The sequence below is a fragment of the Athene cunicularia genome, assembly GCF_003259725.1.
Source record: "Athene cunicularia isolate RWA chromosome 3 unlocalized genomic scaffold, athCun1 chr3_part1, whole genome shotgun sequence".
NCBI classification, from domain to species: Eukaryota; Metazoa; Chordata; class Aves; order Strigiformes; family Strigidae; genus Athene; species Athene cunicularia.
In genome coordinates this window covers 54,168,668-54,190,748 of record NW_020799097.1, presented here as the reverse complement: position 1 = coordinate 54,190,748, position 22,081 = coordinate 54,168,668, and the positions used below count along the sequence as shown (strand labels likewise).

The following is a 22,081-nucleotide window of genomic DNA, read 5'->3' as shown; positions in this document are numbered from 1 at the left end:
TAGTTATCTGCTCTATACTATATCATCACCTCTCATGCTGGTGGTATTTTCTTTTACTACTTTAGTTCAGGTGTGTGTCTGCTTTTGTTTGAGGGTAGGTAATCCCTAGGAGACTTTAGCATGTCATGGCTGGTCATTGGGGAAAGTTTTGTATCTCATTTTGCTAAAGTTATATGGCTTTGTAGTATTTTAAACATCATCTTAGTTTTTTCTTTATAGTTCTGCAAGGGTTTACAAATTATTCGAGTTTTTTGTCATTCTAGCAGTTGGTGGGTGGAAATGCATTCAGCCCCACTCCTTGCCAAAAAGTAGATGTTAACATGATCTGTTGAGGCTCCATCTAAGTGGACAGGGATAGATGATTCAGTGCAGTTCTGGGGAGTCCAGTCTGAAATTGGCAGAGCTCATGGGCAGGGCATCTCCCACCCTCCAGTCCTGGATATGTGGGGTAAGAGGGCAAAACTAGGGTGTTACGGATGCTCTCAAATAAACAACCAACCACCAAAAATAATAATAAAAAAATATTAACACAGTTGACTAGCTCTCTGTAAATTTGAATGTCTGAGAGGAGACAAGAACAAATTTCTGGGGTTTAATGGCAACCCAAAATGCAGAACACAGCCCTGCTCCCTGGGGATTAACGGCAATCCCAAACACTTTACAAAGCCCTGCTACCTAGGGTTTAATGGCAACCCAAAACGCTTTATCACTCACCTGACAAGTGAGTACCTGCTCAGGGCAGCGTCCCGACCCAGGGCCACTCGAGGAGTTTCCTTGGGCAGCGTCCTGACCCAAGGGGAGAGTCCTCGACTGCAGTGTGCTGCTCCAGGGGACGAGCTCCAGTGGCTCCCCAGGGGACTCCATTTATACCTGGGCCCAATCTGTCCTGCCGTCAACAGCGGCTCCCATGGGCCAAAGGCCCCAAACTACCGTGCAACCCTGATAGCAAAGGCCGTCAGGAGCTGCCACACTTGAGCAGCCAAGAAGCTCTGTTTCATTGGGTAGACGCACCTGCCACACAGGGGTCAGGAAGGGAGATCGTACTGTTCTTGACAGCAGCAAGCTGGTGATTGGCTTGACACATCTCATCAAATTGCGCTATAAATTAGGTGCTCTGATTCACCTCTGGAAGAGCCTACTTATGCCTGAATTATGCTGGAAGTTTAAGGAGGCTGTCCATCTAAATTATGTACCTAAAGTTAGACTCAGTAAGTACTCCCCACTGATAGTGAAATCATTCCTCCTTTTTTTTTTTTTTTTTTTTAAACTAATACAGACATTCTAAAGCAGTGATTTCCATAGCTGAATAGGGTTAGTGTTGTCTTGCAACTTGATATTCATTATGAACTTTAGATATTTTAACAACATTATACCAAAATACCCTGCTTTCCTGCTTTAGTGTGAGAGGGTTTTTTTAAGAATTGATGGGTGTTCCATTTTGCTCTTTAGTTCCAAATTTTGGAAGAAAAATATACTCTGGGAATTCACTAAAAATCCACGGAGATCATAATCTGTGGGTTTTTTTGGCGATTGGTAGCTTTAAAGTTTATGTAAATGTAGTTTATTTTATAAAATGCTACTTGAACTTAAGGATAACAAGTAACTTGGTAATCATGTTAGAACTTGTTCTTTTATTCCAGATACAAACATGTAAACTGTATTTAAAATGTTTCAAAATTACTTTTTAAGGAGTTAGTAACTCTTCATGGTTTTCTGCAAATTCATTTTAGCATGTTACATGGCTTCTGGTTTGCCTACCTCATTTCCTATTTCAGTTAAGCTGTTGATAATAGACCAGTTGTAAATTGGGTTATTTGATTTCAGCATTGTATTAATATTTGTCATTTTACTTTGATCAAGTTTCTTTCAGTAAGATTTAGCATCACATGCCATTGTTTGTATGAGAAGAAACTCAGCTATTAATTAGTTTTGATAGTATGATTGTTTGATGCTGGGTCTGTGGGTGAATGAATTTTGTGGCAGTTGGGGAGAAAAGCCTGCAAATGATCCAGTGCTTGACTTAGGTTTCAGAGGAATATGTGACAGCATGTATTCATCTGGATTACACTGTGTATAGCAGATACATAGCAAGTTCTGATGACCCTATTTAATCATTGCTTTAATTGCTGTGATGGTTTATATCTTCACAGGCACAGTTAGTTGATCTGAAGTCTGAACTGACAGAAACGCAGGCAGAGAAAGCAGTGTTGGAAAAGGAAGTGCATGATCAGCTTTTACAACTCCATGCTGTTCAACTTCAGCTACATGCCAAAACCGGTCAGAGTGTTGATTCTGGGGCTATTAAGGCAAAACTGGTAAGTATGGTAGTTTGGAGGATTATATTATACTTTTTCATCTCCTGGGTGAAGTTCTTCCTTGGAAGGTACAAATACGCTGATTACAAATTTTTACATTAAAAAAATGTTAAGAGATGGTTAATTTCTTAAATAGCATTTATGGTTGGTTGTTAGCAGCCATTAAAAATATCATAAATAACATCAGAATAATGAATAAGAATTTAGTAAGTTGTTCTTGCATAAAGTGTTTTTTAGTGGTTTCTGAAAGTAAAATAAGAAAATATTTTGGTGTTTTCTTAAGTTTTTCTGGAGGCAGAAGTTGAAAAGATAATAGCTTCCAATATATAAATGCAACCAAATCTTCATGTATCTTAAATAAGCCTAAAGTGAGGTTAGTATTGGTTTTATTGTAGTTACACTCTGATAAAAGTAAGAATGGGATTGTTTTGCTAGAGAGAGGGTAGATGGCATCATAGTCCTCTCAATTGTCATTCTTTCTCTTTAAGAATGCTACAGATGTGTCTATGGTGCTATCTATTGCTACATGCAGGAGACTGTCATAAAAGAACTATTGATAATTTTGTATGATATGTTTTTTAGAAGCTTAGACCTTTACAAAGCCCACCAAATAACTTATCTGTGCAATTGGTTGGCATAAACTGATAACCAGATCGTAGTCAGCCTCGTTAATAGCCACAATGCAGATTCAGGTTCTAATACTAAAACTTCGTAAATTAGCAAACTAAAGTAATGTTATATAGACTGTGGTTTCTAACTGTTGACATAAATTAAAGTCTAGCTCACTGACTGTTTTTAAAATTGCTTCACAGGTTGGTTACAATTACCTAGTCCCAACATCTGTGAGACATGCAATTACTCTTCTCTATTTTGTCCTGTTAATCAATGTATAATAAAGCACAGTAGTAGACTGAGTAAGTCTATTATTTCGATAGTAAGTCTATTATCTTAGATAGTTACTTGATAGTAAGTAACTATCAATCTAAGGCTATCTAAGCGAATCACTGAGTAACAGGAGTAACCCAAATTCTTCCTGTTTCTGATCCAAAAGCTGTAACTGAATTAGAGATACTTTTCTAGGTCTAAATACTTGCATATTTAGACCTAGAAGGGGAACATTTTCTGAATTGTCTGCATATAATTTGTTCTGTATTGAATTATAGCTTAAGCATGATTAAATTTATTTAGAGCTGTTAATAATCTTTATGGCTCTGTAAATAATCATGAGTTAAATATCACCAGCATTTTGTAAATGTTAGGCTGCAGGTTTACATGTAGCAAATTTTTTAAGCCAACCCATACATCACTGTGAGTGATTTTGATCCTTAAATTTTATTTGTGAGGCGTAACTTCTGAGTGACAGAGTAATACTTATAACCTTTTTGTTTCTCCTTACCTTGTTATAAACCATTTCTAAAGATATATTAAATCTCCATGCTATTGACAGCAGTTTTTTCCCCACAGGTGACAAGAAATACTTTTTACTTGCATTGTTTCAGATTTTATCTGTGTTGAAATTGAGTTTTATTGACATCCTAGTGTGATATTCTCTCCTTAATTACATTTAGTTCCTCCTTTTTTATAAACATCAGGGCTAATCTTTTGAGTTTGCTTTACTTTGCCTTTAGGGATTTGATAATTTTAATGGAGAGAAGCTTAGCTTTAAACTGTTTTAGATACAAAAAGCTATAAAGGTCTGGGAATCTTAAACAAGCAAAACTGAGGCTGCTTAAATGACAGTAAAATGGCAAGTCATGAGTTTTAGGTAAATAAAAACTGTCACGCTGACCTGGCAGTCAGAAAGCCTCTGAGGGCAATGAAGGACTGTCAACAGAATATGGGATGGGGAAATAAAGTTCTGTACTAGTTAACTTCCTGCTTTCTTTGTTAATGACAACTGCTGCTCTTTTGTATGTAGACACTTAGCATAAATGTATACCCACAAACTGTAAAATTGTACATAGTGATGAACTCAGAGATTTTTAAATGTTTGAGATTACTAAGCAGTTGATAACATCATGCAGTTCAGGCCAAATCCCTTTTTAGGAGTGGTTTGTCTGCTTAGTCCAAGCACAATAACTTTCTTTGTAAGAGTATAAAGTTGCCTAGTTGAAAATTTATTTTTTTTTTTTTATACTTAGGTAGTTGATTTATCTTTTTTGCCATTTCTTTTGTGATATCCCCTTTGTGATACATATTTTGTTATTCTTTCTGAAAGGGAAAAATGTATTACTTGTATAACAGATGTCATATTACAGAGTGTATTTCCTATGATACTTTCAAAACTAATTTCATGCATTTCGCATTATCTTGCTATTCTCCATAAAGCTTCTTGGCATTTTAGGAGAAAGTATTGTTTTCAATACTACAATAAGGTTAAAATTTTTAATAAGATTTGTAATTAAACTTTCACTGCAAAATACAAAAATTGCTGCTAAGTACAATTATAGCAATGTGCTTGTTCTTTATGCCTTCTAATAAAATAAACAATCTGCTGGTAAATTTCTTTTGGAGTAAGTCATTTATGTTGTTGCATTTTCTTGAAGTTCCTATTGCTTGTTTCTCTAATTATGGAACTCTTTTCTTCTGCCTTAAGTCTGTCCTTTCTGTGGATGAAATGGTAAGTATGCTGATTGCCTTTTTTTATGTTTAAGCAATGCTTTTGTTTTGTGCAGCAACTTATATATATATGTTGACCTCAGAAACTGGCAAAACAGATGTGGCTTGTTCCTTCTTCCTGTCAGTTGCCAAGATGCTGTGTAAAGGATTTTCTTTGCATTTTAGTTTTATAGTTTAGGTGCCCTCTTTCTTAAGTCTGTATGTGTTTTTATTTATTACTGTTACAGCTAATTTGGGATGATACCTGGCAACTTGATATTTTGAAAGATTATTCTGGCAGTATCTCAAAAAATGTTAAGGTGTTAGACTCTAAAGCATAAACACTGTACACATCTATCAATGTAATATAAAGTATTCTGTGTGATGTATTAAAAAAAAAAAAACCCTGTCAACTTTTCCTTGTTTTCCCTTTTCTCAGTTCTTTTTATGAGCATGATTTAATATGATTTACTGGCTTATGTAATAGCATTATAAGAACAATAATACATAGATAAGAAGAAAAAGTGAAGCAAAGTTAACTTTCATCTTTCCGTCTTTCACAGTGATAGACTTGAAAGGTTTTTAAACAGCTTTTCTACTATTATTCTGTTATATACCTCATTAGCATTACTCAGTGTTTGCTCTTTGAAAAGCCACAGCATAGCTGGTAACTGTAAGCTTTGATCTTCAACGTTGAAGTTGCATTTTTGGTTCTTTATTTTTTTTATATTGCCAACAGAATATTTTTTTTCTGTACAACAGAGCCTATGCAATACTGCGAACACTAGAAAGCATGAAACTATTCTGTAACTTCCTCAATTTTTAAAACATTTTTTGAGAATTTTGTCACATCTCTCAACAGTAGTTCAAAACAAGTCATGTTCTTTCAGTACATCTTCAGAGATTCTGTATTGCAGACCTTTTAATTTTTTTAAATTCATGTGGTGATCAGCTGGAGACAGTCCAGAGAAGAATAGCTTCTGGGTGTAATGTTCCACCTCAGTCACAGAACAATAGTCATAGTAATGGAGAAAATGGGAAGAAAACAATTCTATGGAATTACATTGTTCCTTGTATTTTAGGTATAACATTTAAAATGCATGAATAAAAGTGATTCCACTTAGAAATGTAACATTTGAGTTTCTGTTTAAATAAATGACAAACCAAATTCAGAGAAAATTAATGGAAAATTTTGGTCTTGATGAGATTTTTTCAGCTGTGTACTTCGTCTATATACGGTAAAGTATGCTATATGAAGTTTGCTAGTGTAATCAAATATCTTGGATCGCTTCAGTAATTCACTTTTCTGGGGGAGGTTGGAATTCTCTCCCAAGTTAAATTTCTGATACATCAAGGAACTCGTGCATCTGTAAAGTTTTTTTCTGAACAGAAAACAGGACTGGTGCATTCTAACAAATTATTGTCAGAGATATTATGAACTTTTAGTTTATGACCTTTTATTTAGTAAATAAAGCATAAAAATATCCAGGGAGGAAGAAAATGGAGGTTTGGGTGTGAATAATGTACCTTCATATGTCTGTTGTAAATTCTAGTCTTTGTCTTTTTATATTTGTCAAATAAAAGATATTCTAATAGTGAGTACGTTCACAAATGGGGAGCCTGTACTACATTGCCAATATTGCATCAAGCTGCTCAATATATGCATAGCTAACGTGTTACAGGAACACTGTACCTGTATATGGACTCTCCAGCTACTGTAAAATCTGTGTTTTGTCTGAACTGTGACCCTTCTTTACAGCTAAAGTTTGTGGTAGATGCAATGCAGCATGTTGGCACTCCTGAATTCTTGTAATCGCCCTTTGACTGCTGGCAGTAGATGTGAATTATAATAGCCCAAGGCCATCATCATAATAGAGAGAATTGGTAGTTTTAGAAACTCCTATTCTTGAAATGTCGATTAGTCGAAATTCTTGATTTAGGAGTGATCCTGCAATTCAAAAAGATTAGTTGAAGAGTCGTCTCACAGGACAACCCCTAACCCAGAGACCAGAAGTGGCTTTGTGTGATGCGTTTTCTAACGTGTATGGAGTCAAACCTAATATGAAACTGGGTCAGTATAGGAATTACAGGAAGTGAAATGCCAGCGTTTTTCAAGCAACCTTTGTGCTGCTACTCCTGAACAGTATGCTGGACAGTTTGTGGCCAACATGTGCATGTGTGTGATGTACTCTATTCATCTAACCTGATAGAAGTATTTAATAGATGAGGGGGATAGTGGAGTCCATCAAATTCAGAATTGACTTTCTGGCAAATAGCTATAAATGCTTATATACGCTTGTTGTGACAATACTTCTCTTTGGAAGGACCTACCTTGCTTAATTTATCAAATATGTTAATATCAACCATATTCATGGTTTTATATCCAGGCTTGGAATAGTGAAAAGCATATTCACAATTTGATAACAGATTTGTCTTGCCAGTTCCATAGAATTTTGTTTCTGTCTTATCACTTCTTAGTAGCACTTCCTGGTTTTATCTCTTTAATGATGCAATTGGTACAAGTACAGAGAACAGGGTTTTTCTAAGTACTCTAAATCCAAAATGCGTTATGGTGAACTTAGTTTTTATTGCTCCTTCAGTTGACAAGATATTTTTGAAAGGAAACAGTAATAGATCTTGTGTCTCTTTCCTGGTTCGCAGTGGGGTGTTTTCCCCATTTTGCAGAAAGGATATAAAACATACAAGTAGTCAAACATGCTGCTCTTTAAGTAGATTTTGTAGAATAGTAATCTGAGCATACTGAAGTTCTTTTCACTGCAGTGCTCTGGGTATTAGAAGTGGACTATGCATTTTCTGTACATTTGGGATGGACCACTGTGGGAATAATCTATATTTCCATAATTCCTTTTTTATTGAGGGGGAGTGGGGAAAGAGGGAAGATAGCTTGCTTTAAGTGTGGTTTTACTGTGTGTTTTTTGTTTTAACAAAGCTATTTTGTACTAATTATTTTCTAAGTTTCTCAGGATGGGCATTTTCATGTGTAGAATCTCTGGCTTTATTTTTGTGGTCTTCAGTCTCTAATTTGAAAATGTCCCTGTCTGGACATTCTTGGTTGTTTGCATGAAAATAATTGTCATTTTAAGGGCATACGGACTTACAGAACATTTCCATGACATCATATTAAAATAGTTAAAGAATATTGTAAAATTGAAATATTTAGTGTTTTTGTAGTTACTTTTTTATTTTGAAGATAGTGTTTTCTTTCTTTGTATGACTCGCCTGTTTGAACACAGGAATAAGTGAAGATGATATTCAGGCTACTTTGCCACCCTTATTTCACCCAGGGATTTTGCCACCCTTATGTCACAGGGAGAAGCACTGTTGCTAATTTTCTTCCGTGGACTTTGAACCGGTATTTGCATTTAGTGCTAAGGAGTTGTAAGCTGGATAAAAATCATGTCAGGAGCACAAAGTTGAATGCAAGGGTACCTCTCCCCAGAGGGGAGTATGCAAACCAGTAGCTGCAGTGACAGTGCCTGCTTTCATTTTTTTTCCCTGCATGCATGTCTTGTACATAGGAGAGTAATTTTAGATTGTGTATGCAGAAACAGTAAGTGCTCTTTGATTATTAACTTTGATAAAAGCTTTTCAGTTATTTTTTCCCTTTTTTTTTTTATTTTTTTTTATTTTTTTTTATTTAAGGAGAGAGAACTTGAAGCTAACAAGAAGGAAAAAGTGAAAGAAGCTCAGCTGGAAGCTGAGGTGAAGTTGCTGAGGAAGGAAAATGAAGCTCTTCGTAGACACATAGCTGTGCTTCAGGCTGAGGTTTATGGAGCAAGATTGGCAGCCAAGTATTTAGATAAGGAACTAGCTGGAAGGTATGTGAAGTTAATCCATGTCCTTTAGCATGAGATGTTTTTTGTTGTTTTTTTCTTCCTTTGCATCCCCAGAGTCCAAAATTAAGTCTAAGTAGGAAGAGTCTCACATTTGGAGTTAACTGAACAAAAGGAAGAAACAAAAATCCCCACAGTTCTTGCACTAGTTACTGCATGACTGTGTGCTGTAGCCAGGTGAAGGGTATGAGTTGTATATAGTGTGTTGCTTTACTCTCTTGTCATTATGCAGAGTCCAGCAGATTCAGTTACTGGGCCGAGATATGAAAGGGCCTGCTCATGACAAGCTCTGGAATCAGCTTGAAGCAGAAATACACCTTCACCGTCACAAAACTGTTATTAGAGCTTGTCGAGGTCGGAATGATCTAAAACGACCAATGCAAGCACCACCAGGACATGTAAGTTGAAAAGATGAACTGTTCTTCCATAATTTCCATCATTTGTGGAAAATAGATATGAGTTATTTTTTCATTTTTGTGATTGTTTTCACTTCAATATTGTGTTCTTTCAAATGGTACTTCTGAATATCTAATTCTTTTGTATGCTGAAGGACAGTGCCATGCTGAATGGCATGTCCCCATAAATGACCATAAATGAAAAATGATACAATTTCTTTGACTTACCTAAGAACACTCAGTCCTTTTGAAAACTGACCCTCAACTCTGTGTATAAATATGAATTTAACCGCATAATTTTGTTACTTAGGTTTCCAAATGTGGAGTGAATTTATTTACAAAACCCAAGAAGAATAACATTTTTTGGATTAGATTGAACTGAAAGTAATTTTTAAAAAAAATTTTTAAAGGCCAGATAAATTGACACTCTGTAAAATATTTTTTTCCCCTCCAAAAGGAATGTTTTAAAATTAAACCTTTAAAAGGCATTTCACTGTGGGCAACCTTGGTAGAAATCACCCAACTTGGCACGTGACCTGTTTATCACCTCAGTGTTCAGTGCATAAACCAAAACATTTTCAGGAAAGTACTTTACTTTGATCTAAATACCTTAGTTGGTTAGATGGATCCTACTGCTTATGTCACTAATTGCATATAAAATATTGGTGGACAAATATGTGTATGTGTGATTGTAAAGGTTAGTCTCTTAGTTTTGAGTTGAGTGGCTTTTGGTATGGTTTGGTTTTATTATAACAAAAATAAACTTGAGCAAGCAACCTCTTCGTTGGGACTGTATTACATCAACTTGTATCATTTGATTGGTTTTAAATGGCAGTTTACATCATATAACTCTTCAGCAGTGATCAGCATTCTGTCGTGTTGTCCCTTTGTATTTTTAATATGTGGCTGATTTCCTTCTACTGAAGTTAAGTTCTGTGTTTTGCACTAAAATAATTGACATAATTATTCTCATCAGGAATGCATAGTGAGGAATCTTTTTAATTTCATATCCTGTCTGTAAATGGACACTGTAAGTTTGTCCTGCCTGGAGCTAGTCTAAAACTGTTGCTGATATACTGCCTGTATTTAATTTAAAAAACTCTCAAAATGCAGAAATGCATCACTCTTTGGCTCACACGTCTACATTTATGTTATGTTTGTTTTTTTATCAAACTAGGATCCTGATGCCTTAAAGAAGAGTCAAGGTGTTGGTCCAATCAGAAAAGTTCTGCTAGTTAAAGAAGACCATGAAGGACTAGGAATTTCAATCACAGTAAATACTTGCATTTATTTTCCATGACACAGAAGAAGCAATTTAAATATGTAATTTTATGTCTGTAAAATATGTGGATCAGTGAATGTATTGTTAGAAGATACAAAAAAAAGCACACGCAAGTCCATAGCTATGGTCACAGAACTTGAAGACTCATTTTGATAGATTAGGAAATAAATAATTGCACTTTACATAAAATTTACTATCTCAACTTAGGTTTAGGCTATAGACACTTTAGCAGATTAGCCAGTGGTGAATTTCAGGTGTGGTAGGTCTGCAGAAGAGCAGAAACAATCTGAGACCTAACTTCCAAAGTTTAGTGCTTGTGCTTGTAACTTTTTAAAGTATTGTTATTGGCATCTCACACCTAACAAAAGCTGTATTAACGTTTTACAATAAATTTTGAAAATTCTGGCTATTATACTTTTATTCCAAATATAAATATTGTTTCTTGCAAGTCAGTATGGTGTCTGATGGGCTTTTTTAATGAGGTTTCATCAGCTTGTATATGAGTTTATATTTCTATTATTATTCAGAATTATCTCCTTTGCCTCTGAGTACTTATTTGAAATTTGTCTGCTCCATTGTGGGGAGAAGAATTGAGGGAAGCATCTCATGAGTTCTTCTTAAGTGTTCTTTTTGTCTGAAGCATGCTTTCTAATTTTCTGTAATAAAAGTTGAAATAAGCACTTTACGAGCAACTACCATAATGTGGATATTATGCTAATGGACATCTTAGTTAATTAAAATTACTTTTTTCTAATAGGGTGGGAAGGAGCATGGTGTTCCAATACTGATCTCTGAAATCCATCCTGGACAACCTGCTGATCGATGTGGAGGGCTGCATGTTGGTGATGCCATTCTGGCAGTAAATGGAGTTAATCTAAGAGATGCCAAACATAAAGAAGCTGTAACTATTCTTTCCCAACAGGTCAGTTGGGACCTGTTATCCATAGGCACATTTAGGTGCTTTCTTTGTTCTGCCTATTGAATCACCTTGAATTTTAATGTTTTCTGTTAAGCATAGTGTTATGGTAAGCTACAGTGATTCCTGAAGCTGTATCACCTTACAATTATGTCTTGTAATTTAAGGAGAGAAATGCTGGGTCAGTACTAGTTCAATTAAATGCATGCATTGTATAATGATTCTTCAGTGTGGCTCATGGAAATCAGCTTCTTATGTTGCCCCACAGAAATAATTCCTTAGTGACATACATTTTATTCTTTTATGATTTAACAACTCCAGCCAAACAATGTTTCTTATATGCTTTGCGGTAGGATCTTCTTCCTGCCTTGCTTCCCGTCTTCAGACAGTTAACAGGTGGACTTAATTTATCAGAGAACTAACTTACTAGAAGTCACTGAATTGTGTTGGTACATAACTAGGTACATACATAGGTAATTCAGGTAACTTTGGTAAATCTTAGTTGTAGAGCTCTACTTCTTGAGTCAGTAAAAACTTAATTCAGATACATATCGAAAATGTTCAACACAACTGTAAATGTGTTTACAACAGTAAAATGTATTTTTTTTAGTAACCTAGCTCATCTCAGTAATCATGTCATGTAGCTGTGTAGTAGTAAGTAAATCTATAATTTTTGTTGCATTTTAGAGAGGTGAGATTGAATTTGAAGTAGTGTATGTTGCTCCAGAAGTTGATTCGGATGATGAAAATGTAGAATATGAGGATGAGAGTGGACATCGTTATCGTTTATATCTTGATGAACTGGAAGAAGGTGCAAATTCAAGTTCTAATAGGAAAGATGCAAATGTGGATGTCAAAGCCTCACAAGGTAAACCTCCTAAAATGTGTTAAATGCAATATAATCCTGAAGTCTCAATATGCAAACCAATTTCTAGAAAATACTGGTTTTATATTCATTGTAAAATTAATCTACTGTTAATTCAATTAACCTACTAGTAGGCTGTCAGCTCTTTTGGTTGGTCCCACACTCATTGGCCTGGTTTACTTAAATACAATCGAATTAGCTGAATTAATTTGTGGAGGTTTTTTCTGATTGCCTTTTCCCAAAGGTTGAAATTAATTTTATCTTTTCCTGACTCTGATCTAAGAGTAGTTAATTCCCTTTAATGCTTTATGTTGTTGGCTGCTTCAAATACATTTTTTAGATCAGAAAGGTATAAAAACAATTCATCCTTCTCCTGTCATACAATGTTCTGCTAAAAACCTGTTAGCTCTTACTCTAGTAGTCATTTCAGCACACTCTCCATTTTCTGAAATAAGGCTCACTGATCTGTCCTTCCCAAGATTGCTTCTCTTCCTTAAATTAAATTTCTTTTATATTGCAGTGTTTGATAAGAAGCCAAGTATTGATGGACATGAAAATGGAGACCTGGGGAATTCAGTTGAAGCTCCGTTAGAAGACACTGCACCCAAATTAGCTCGTTCTGCTGAGTCTTTATCCTAAAAACAAACAAAACCATCAACTGGACAGATCCCATCTTTGGGAACAATAGATAATCAATATTGACTGCTACAAATTGCATATACTAGTATAGGTTGTAAAAGGATGATGAAATGTCAAAGGGAACTGTATTACTGTTGCCTGGAAAAAAGGCGGTTACCTCAGGGCTTCATTGTGAGCAATTCTAAATGTGGAAAACTGTCTTTTCCGTGACACACAGTAGTTATCTAACACATGGCATGTGAAATGAACTTTCTTTTAATAATAAGCACCAAAGCATGGGATTTCTAAAAAGGATAACCTCAGTACATTCAACTTTTAATCTCATTGATGTGCCCAGGGAAGTAAAATAAGATGTGGCCACCTTATTTTGACCCTTTGATATTTTAAAGGGACAACTGATGTTCCGTTAGGTGTTAAATAAGCTTTAACTCTAGAAGGATGAGGGGGGTAATTGTACCATTGCATCTGTGAGTTTTTGTACTTAGGATTTTTGAACTGTAACTTTTAAAAGCGTGGGATTTATTATTTTTTTCTCAGAATAGTAAAAACCAGAGCTTTTATTTGAGCAAAGACTATCAAAATCCACATGGGACAGTGGAGTACTTGATAATCACGATCCTTCAGCCCAGGCTCATTTTATGAGTGAGATTTTTGTCATTGTTGTTTTAGTGCATTCACTGCCAATTGTTCCATTTGAAACTTGCTCGTAAAGTATTTTAACAAAGTATTACATGGTTATAAAAGCAAGATTAGTTTAAAAAATACTCACAATTACGTGGACCCTTTGGTATTTTTTATCTGGGCATCATCAATTTATTGTTCATTCTTGAATGGATATGGTTACCGCTAATGCGGAGTGGATTGAGTTGGTCATCATTAGCTTGACCTTATGAAATGTTGAGTGCTTTTGATAAGTACTGAATGTTTTCATTTCACATTAAAATAATCTTTAAAGAAGTGAAAGTTGAGTGCACAGTACTTTACAGGAGGTGCTCAGAATCATACAGTGTCTGGCCCTATCTGTGTTATGTTATGGCAGTCGTATTAGCTTTATAATTGTCTTACTGTTGAAACAAAATGTTACTCCTTTTGTTAGAGCAGTGTATCTTAAAATAGCTTTTAATTGGTGTACATCTAAAGGCCCATGGCATGGCTGAAAATGGAAATGTTGAGGATGTTTTCTTGGACAGTTTCTCATATTCCATTTGTAGATCTTTTGGTAAATTGCAGCACTCTCCACATGCGAGCTCTACATTGTAATCACATTTATTATTTCAGCGTGCAATGCCAGCTTTCCTGTTCACTGCTCTGCAGGCTGGTGAACTATAATGTGAAAAGATAAGATTTTGTACATTGAGAGAGGAACTAATGTGAAAAGACATCTTTGCAAGTTTTACTGTGTAGGATGTACATACGACATACATAAGAAAAAACCTCAAAGGCCTTTAGAGTAACATCAACTAATCTTATGTTCTAAATTGTAATGTAGAACACAGTTACTTGTCTCTCCTAGGAGCACTATATATATTTGTTTATAGAAAAAGCCTAAAAATGTATATACTTTATTCAAAGATTTTGCTATTTATAAATCCCTTAACTTCGCTATTTACACGATCGTTTTGTGTGTGTGTGCGTGCGCGCATGAGTTCCACTTCCTCAGTGGAATAACGTTATTGGGTTCATTTTTTATAATAGTCTTTGTCATACAGCGTACTGTTGAAGGTTTTTTTAAAAATAGTCAAAGCTGTACAGTTTTCACCAAACAGAATCTAGTATTTAAAAATAAAGCTGTGTGAAGAAGAAACAAGTCCCCAGGCATGTTTCTTTTTCTGAAGCTTCAGAAACTTGAGGACACATCAGTTGCATGTTAGCAGATGAATCCACTGCCATAACTTTGCATCCAGATTTGTGTTTTTCCCCAGTTTCTCAGAGTGCACTCTGAAATGGTCTGTGGCCTGGAACACTCAAGGTCCTCTTTGTCAGAAAGGATAGTTCAAAGCCAAGCAATGATCTTCTAGTCTTTTGAAAAATCACCACTGTGTGAAATCTTGCTGCAGTTGTAAGAAAAAAGACTTGCCCAACTAGTCTAGTAACTTTAAATTTGCCTACAGTTTTCCTTTATTTGAGTGAAACATGAATTTTTTTATTTGTTCGTTCTTCCTTACTTCTTGGCATACCTTATTTTATGCTTAATGCTTTTGATCAGTTTTAGCCTGCAGCAGGAGAATGTTTCTGGAGTTATTTTCCTAACATTCCTTGTCCACCAATTTCTTATGATGCTGTGCTCTTTTCTTCATGTTCTGGAAGTTGCTGGACCTTTTCTCAGCTCTCACCTTGTCTATTTTTAACCTATATATGAGATCAACAGAAGGAACAATTGCTGAGGAGAATGAATAAGAGTAAACAAATCAGGTAGAAGTAAATTATCACCGGATTTCCTTCCCTGCAGTTTTTATAATCTTTGTTTAGAAAGTCCTGAATGGGAGGATTTTGCTCAGACACTACAGTCTGTTTCCATGTACTCCATACTTCCTACCAGCTGATTTAACATGCTGGTTTATTGTAGTCATACTGAGATGCTTAGAGATTAATACTTAAACTGAGAAAAGTTTTGCAAGTTGAGATTTCCTGATTCAGTAGACAAATATGTGTTCCCCTTTGTCAGTAACTGGAAGACTCAGTCCTGCTGATTCCCAGAGATTGAATGAATTAGACTTGGAAGAATTTCTGAGGAAAGTCAGTATTCAGACTTCATTTTTATTTTTTAAAGTGTAAAACGGTTTACTTGTGTGGGTGTGTGTGTGTATATATATTTTTACTTTAAAAAATAAAATAATATTCTAAAGAAAATTTTGCAATTTTTTTTTAGTAGATAATTCCTTGCCTATTAAAAAAAATCTTCATTGAGACAATTGTATTTTAAGCTAAAGGTGGACAGTGTGTGTTGGCGTCTGGGACCAATGTTAACTAAAAGCATGTAAGTTAAGGAAAGTGCTTTATGGCAATAAATTTAACTCTGATCAAAGACTGTATGTAGTATTTCCTTTGTAGAAGTGTATGCTTGGCAGTGGAGAGGGTTTGTATGCATCTCAATATATGTTAATCCACAGTTGTATCAAACAAAATTTAGTTATTTATTATATCTGTCCAAACATTATGTCATGGATTACTCTTGTCTTTGTAGCAGAACATTTTGCAATGAATATATACATCTAGTTAAGCTGAATATAATATATTTTTATTAGCCTGTAAATAGTCTTCTGCACTGCAGGGATTTCTGCACCTAATTAAGATGGTATTTAATTTTCTTCTGCTTTTATATCTAAAATAAAGACACCTAGTCCTACATGTGAACTTTTTCTGTTAAGTGTGTAGTCCACACCTGGCCAGAAACCTAGTATGAGGAAAAAAACAAAGCTATATAACATGAAGTTTGACACTAATCCAGTCTTGGCCAGCAATGGTTAATAACAACTTGTATTTTTTAAAAGATAGAGACATGTCTCAAATTGCATTGAGATGCGTTTTGTGTTGAATGTTTTTCAGTAAAAGAAAAAAGGAAATAATTTGCAGTGTCTGGCTGTATAATACCATAAATATTCTGAAGCCTTTGGCTAAGAAGATCTATAAAGACCCAGTCCTATCAAAGGATTAAGTCATTTGGATAAAATTGTCAAAACTGCCTTTCTGTCTTTTTTCTTACTTTTGTTTGTTTTCCATGCATTGGGAATAAGTATATTCTGAGTTTTCCACTGAAGTTACAAACCACTTTAAGTTATAATTTTTAGTTCTGATATTAAAGTCTTTTTGTTCAGATTAAGTGTCTGTTTTGTGTTTTAAATTATAGTTTAAAAAAATAATCTCACCTGTACTTGAGTGGTCATCTTAGCCTAATGCATCAAGTTCATCTGAATGAGCAGAGAGTTTAAATGAAAGGTAATGGTATGCTAACTGTGGTAGTAGTGTAGTTATGGTAATGCTTAAGGATTTATTGAGTATGTGTAAGAGAGTAGAAGACACTGATGGTAGGAACTGTCTATAGCCAAGGCTGAGTCATGTTGGATGAAAAGATTATAGTACACAATTGGTGAGGTCTAGAACTGCAAGTACTTATTTTTTAGCTGTAAAAAATATTTAGAAGGGTTTATGGGTGACTTCAGCAGATGGAAGAGGAGAGAAAACTTACACTTATTTGAGCTGTCATAAAACAAGCAGAAGATTAGAGGCAGCTGTGAATGAAGATGAAAACGAATGGGAAGAGGAGGAAAAAAATAGCTGGGGTCAAGGAAGATCATTCAAAATTTCTTTGTGTCCCAGTGCCCGACTGAAGGACCTCTGGGACTGCTCCCAATGACTGTGATTACTCAATAGTCCTCCGCATTTCTTTTTTTTCAGAGTTTACACGAGACAGAAGAGAAACTCGTCATGACTCGTTGTGATATGTGTAAGGAGTCTGTTTTTCCTCAGCTCAATGTCCTGAAAAGAAAATTCCCTAAAATAGTTCAAGCTTACCTTTTGTCCAGAGTGTATATTTTTCAACATGTGATTTCCAATTCTTTAGAAATTAGAAGTTTCACAGCTGGAAGGGAAGCCAGGGGTTCAGAAGTGGCAAAAATGCTGACTTTGAGAGAAAAATACTCAACTTTGGTTTTTCTTTTTTCAACAAGGCAGTTGTTGCCACTTGTGCTTCAGCATTAAGCCTTGCCTTATCTGTTGTTTGCCTGGTGTACTCCTGCCACAGACCTACTTTGGTATTCGCTCCTGATGCCCACACGCATACTGCCAGGACACAAACAGGGCTTCTAAGTCAAAATGGCTGAATAAGGCCAAACGATATCTTTCAAGGGTTTTCCCTTTTTAGGAGAAAATAGAAGTCACTTGGGTAAATTTTCCACACACTTTTCAAATGTTTAATTCAATCGGCTGTCAAAATTTGTTGTCTCTCTGTCAGCTTTCTGCTTAGCGTGCCGAGACTTGTTTCTCCCTGCTGTACTGAGGAGAAGCATCGGAGCTACCAGTGTTTTGAAGCCTCTGCATGAGGTTGCTCTTCCAGTCCCCTGAGAGAGGTATGTTAGAAGTGCATTGATCTCTAAAAAAGAATACAGGAAAATTAGTTAAAAATGTGCTGTTTTTTTCTTTGTAACTTTCTACTGGAGATAACAATCACATTTCCCTCATTAAGTTTTTGGCACTCGATTTCTTCAGATTTCCTTCTCTAAATGCAGAAGCACTGCTCCTCTGAACTGCAGCCTCAGTCATCTCCCCAGCTTCCCTTCCATCAGCAGTGGGGCTGTCCTCTCTCTGCTGTCTGGTTTTCAATGGCTGGGTCTCAAGCAGGAGGTTAAGAAAGTGTAAAAACAAGTGAAGTGAAAGTAAAGGCATTCACAGACATGTTTTGATTGCCTGTAGTGCTAGAGGTCAGCGGGTGCTTAGGAGACATCTGTTAACTTTTCTGTTAAACTGTTCAAATTGTTAACAAATATATGAGTAAATCTCTTTAAGTCCTGTTTATTAAATCTTTATTTTCCTATTAACTGTCTAAATATTTGCACAAATATTACTTCTGTAAAATGGAATAAATCAGTTTGACATGAAAAATGATGTTTTTTCTAATAATATTTTATTCGCTGTTGTCCAAGTGTTTATGTTTGTTATCAGTTTCTTTAGGGGAATGGAAGCATTGACAGTCATGCTGCTGAACTGGAGTGGTTACGTAGTCCATCCACTGGGCTTACACTGCTGGAAACATCCTTGCCCTGAACACTTTTCCTTCTGACAAGGAATGGGGTGTCCCTGTTCACTCCCTGTTGGAACAACCTGTAATGAGTTTGCCACTGTTGACCCTTCCTCAGTTAAAGGTAGGAGAAAGCTGCTGTGGGTTGCCCATGCTGATTGTCTTGGATCAGAACCTTTGGGTTATGTCCACAAAGGCATCCATTCCTCTTGGTTTAATTTATATTTTACATGGTTATCTATGGTTCTTGGGAAGGGATTCCCAATGGACACTATGACTTAAACCCTGCAATGGCACACCTCAGCTGCTGAGCATGGGCAGCTTTGGGCTTGGAACTGGGGAATGGACTTTTTATATATGATAAATGGGGATTTTTTGTATAGCTGTCAAGTGAGTGTTACTGCAGTTTCCTATTTATTTGATCTTCCTTTTTGTCCAGTGTGACAGTTCAAGTGTTCTGCTGATTTACAACAGACATGGGGTGTCATAAGCCATTTCAGGGAGCTAGCGGAAATTTTTCAGATCTGTTGTGCTCCTAAAGTGGTTATTTTATATCCAGGTCATGTATTACTAACTTTGAAACTGATTTTATTTTAAAATTAAAGACACAGCACTTCCATGTATTAAGACCACTCAGTTTTAGTGAGCTAATGTGGTTGTCCTGAATAATCTGGTTCAATAGGCAAGTGTACTTAGGCTATCTCAGTTTTATGCTGTTTTCAACACTAAAACTTATCTATTATTTATTTCCAATTTGTGATCAGAATCCTGGTTTTTAGTGTTAAGTATTTGCATTTGTATTTAGTGCCAAAAGGGGGCAGCAGCTTCCTTCAAATCTTCAGCATTAATGCGACTTTGAGAAACAGGACCTATTGGTTTTTGGGTTGGTTGTTGAGGTTTTTTTCTAATTTAAGAAAAAAGAAAAAATTTATTCTTAAGAACTATTTCTAGCAACATGTACTCTTAACATAAGAAACTCCAATCCAGCTGGCAGCCGGTCATGAGTGGTGTCCCCCAGGGCTCTGTTTTGGGGCCACTCCTGTTTAACATCTTTATTGATGATTAGACGAGGGGATCGAGGGCACCCTCAGTCAGTTTGCAGGTGACACCCAGTTGGGTGGGAGTGTTGATCTGCTCGAGGGCAGGGAGGCTCTGCAGAGAGACCTGGACAGGCTGGAGCCATGGGCTGAGCCCAACTGGGGGAGTTTCAATAAGGCCAAATGCCGGGGGCTGCCCCTGGGCCACAACAACCCCCAGCAGCGCTACAGGCTTGGGGAGGAGTGGCTGGAGAGCTGCCAGTCAGAGAGGGACCTGGGGGTGCTGATTGACAGCCGGCTGAACAGGAGCCAGCAGTGTGCCCAGGTGGCCAAGAAGGCCAATGGCATCCTGGCTTGTGTCAGCAATAGCGTGGCCAGCAGGGACAGGGAAGGGATCTGACCCCTGTACTCGGCACTGGTGAGGCCGCCCCTCGATTCCTGTGTTCAGTTTTGGGCCCCTCACTACAAAAAGGACATTGAATGACTCGAGCGTGTCCAGAGAAGGGCAACGGAGCTGGTGCAGGGTCTGGAGCACAGGTCGTACGGGGAGCGGCTGAGGGAACTGGGGGTGTTTAGTCTGGAGAAGAGGAGGCTGAGGGGAGACCTCATCGCCCTCTACAGCTACCTGAAAGGAGGGTGCAGAGAGCTGGGGATGAGTCTCTTTAATCAAGTAATAAGTGATAGGACGATAATGGCCTGGAGTTGCACCATGGAAGGTTTAGACTGGATATTAGGAAGTATTTCTTTCCAGAAGAGGTTGTTGGGTGTTGGAATGGGCTGCCCAGGGAGGTGGTGGAATCCCCATCCCTGGAGGTGTTTAAGAGTTGGGTCAACATAGTGCTGAGGGATATGGTGTAGTTGGGAACTGTTAGTGTTAGGTTAATAGCTGAACTGGATGATCTTCAAGGTCTTTTCCAACCTAGTTGATTCTGTGATCTAATCTTAATTCAAATCCTGTAGCAAGTACTTTGCAGGTGACACCTCTTGCACTAAGAATTGTCCCCTGTATCAGTGTAGTATATGTACAAGCACACATAAACCTGCACACACACACTTATAATTTCATATCGATCTGGATTCATGACTTGTTAAAAAATACTTAAATATCCCCATCAATTACTTTAAAAATGAGTGCTCTGCTCTCTTACAAGCTCACACCCAAGCAGTGAAATTTTTTATCTCTGTGGGTAGGTTAAGTCTTTCCAAAAGAATGGACCAAAAGCACCTATAAAACCTGAAATGAGATATCGGGTACATTTGTAAATGCTGCGGCCTGCACTTTGCCAGTGCTCTTCAATCGTGTCACACAGCCAGCCTTGTCACATTCCTGGGATCTTTGCTGGAACAGAGGCTGCCCATGATGATGTCAAACTGTGGCAAGGAGAAATGAAAAAAAGAAAAAAAGGAGATGATTGTTACGTTTTGCTCTAGTCTAGTTTCAGACAGAAGCCTTTTGGTTGGAGGAAAGACGAAGGTCAGTTTGCATTGACCCACTGTTTCACTACTGCTGTTGATTTCCACCAAATGATAGTGCAGTCTCCAGACCCTGTTTGTTGTCATTAACCAGGTGATTGGTTAATTTGTTAGCAAAATGTTCTGTGACATAAAATATTTATGTCCTTGATCCTGATCCTTGCACAGTGACACAATTGTACTATAACTGGGGGTTATGGAGTGTGACTTCATCTGTCAAAAAGTTACCTATATAAATGAAATACTTACCCTCAAGAGGTAAACTTAGAATGCCATCTGCCAGGCATTTGTAAGATAGTAGAAAAGTTATTGAAGCATTGTTACCAAAAGCGTGGCTTGCTCTGTGTTGTGGGGTGTCAGAAAGAACTTCTGCTGCCTTTTATGATGGGGTGCTGAAAGCACTTGGATATCTGTGGAAGAGAAGTTGCATGAGCTGTCCACAACCTTCCGTGTCCATGTATGACCCTGATATTTCCATATAACAGGCATGCTTTATCCAGGTCACCTTACTCAAATTTTATAAAACTGTCTGTTAGAACAGATGGTGTCACAAGGATAAAAAGCTTAGCCATAGATGTCAAGAAAAGCTGCCTCTTCAAGTGAGGTCTGCTAGCTCATCTTAGTCTTTATCACCCCTGTCTTCTCTCCCTGCACGACAGAGGACTTTTCACAGATTTGCAATTGGTGTTTTCAGAGGCCTTTACATTTTTGGGTGGGCTTGATTTGTTGCTACAGCTCTGGACAAGTGGCAGCATATGTCTGTCTCGGTTTGCCCATCTGTGAAATGGTTGCCTGGGCCATAGAAATTAAGACGTGTAAAATACATTTGTAAAGGCTAAAGTTTCTGGTACATGCTGAAGGCATTAAATTGTTCAGAGCAGAGTCTGGGTGATGGCTAATGTAACTTACTGTCTTTCTATGGCCTTTTCTCCCCTTCTTTTATGTCAGACATTGCCATTTTCTCTGCTATCTG

The 22,081-nt window shown here is 36.9% G+C and overlaps 1 protein-coding gene across 1 annotated transcript; it reads left to right on the top strand.

Moving 5' to 3' along the window:
• Positions 1–358: 358 nt before the first annotated feature.
• GOPC (golgi associated PDZ and coiled-coil motif containing) lies at positions 359–15,889 on the top strand. Its single transcript, XM_026844525.1, has 9 exons — positions 359–448; positions 2,151–2,315; positions 4,912–4,935; positions 8,577–8,752; positions 9,000–9,165; positions 10,340–10,435; positions 11,202–11,366; positions 12,048–12,228; positions 12,746–15,889. Exons 1-9 carry the CDS (start codon positions 359–361, stop codon positions 12,862–12,864), a joined length of 1,182 nt encoding a protein of 393 aa, XP_026700326.1. The 3' UTR covers positions 12,865–15,889.
• Positions 15,890–22,081: the final 6,192 nt, after the last annotated feature.

Excerpts from the sequence above, each read along its gene's own strand:
- GOPC (XM_026844525.1), top strand. The coding sequence starts at position 359 with ATGATTCAGTGCAGTTCTGGGGAGTCCAGTCTGAAATTGGCAGAGCTC. Across the intron at positions 4,936-8,576 it reads TCCTTTCTGTGGATGAAATG|GAGAGAGAACTTGAAGCTAA; the intron begins GTAAGTATGCTG and ends TTTTTATTTAAG. Across the intron at positions 9,166-10,339 it reads TGCAAGCACCACCAGGACAT|GATCCTGATGCCTTAAAGAA; the intron begins GTAAGTTGAAAA and ends TTATCAAACTAG.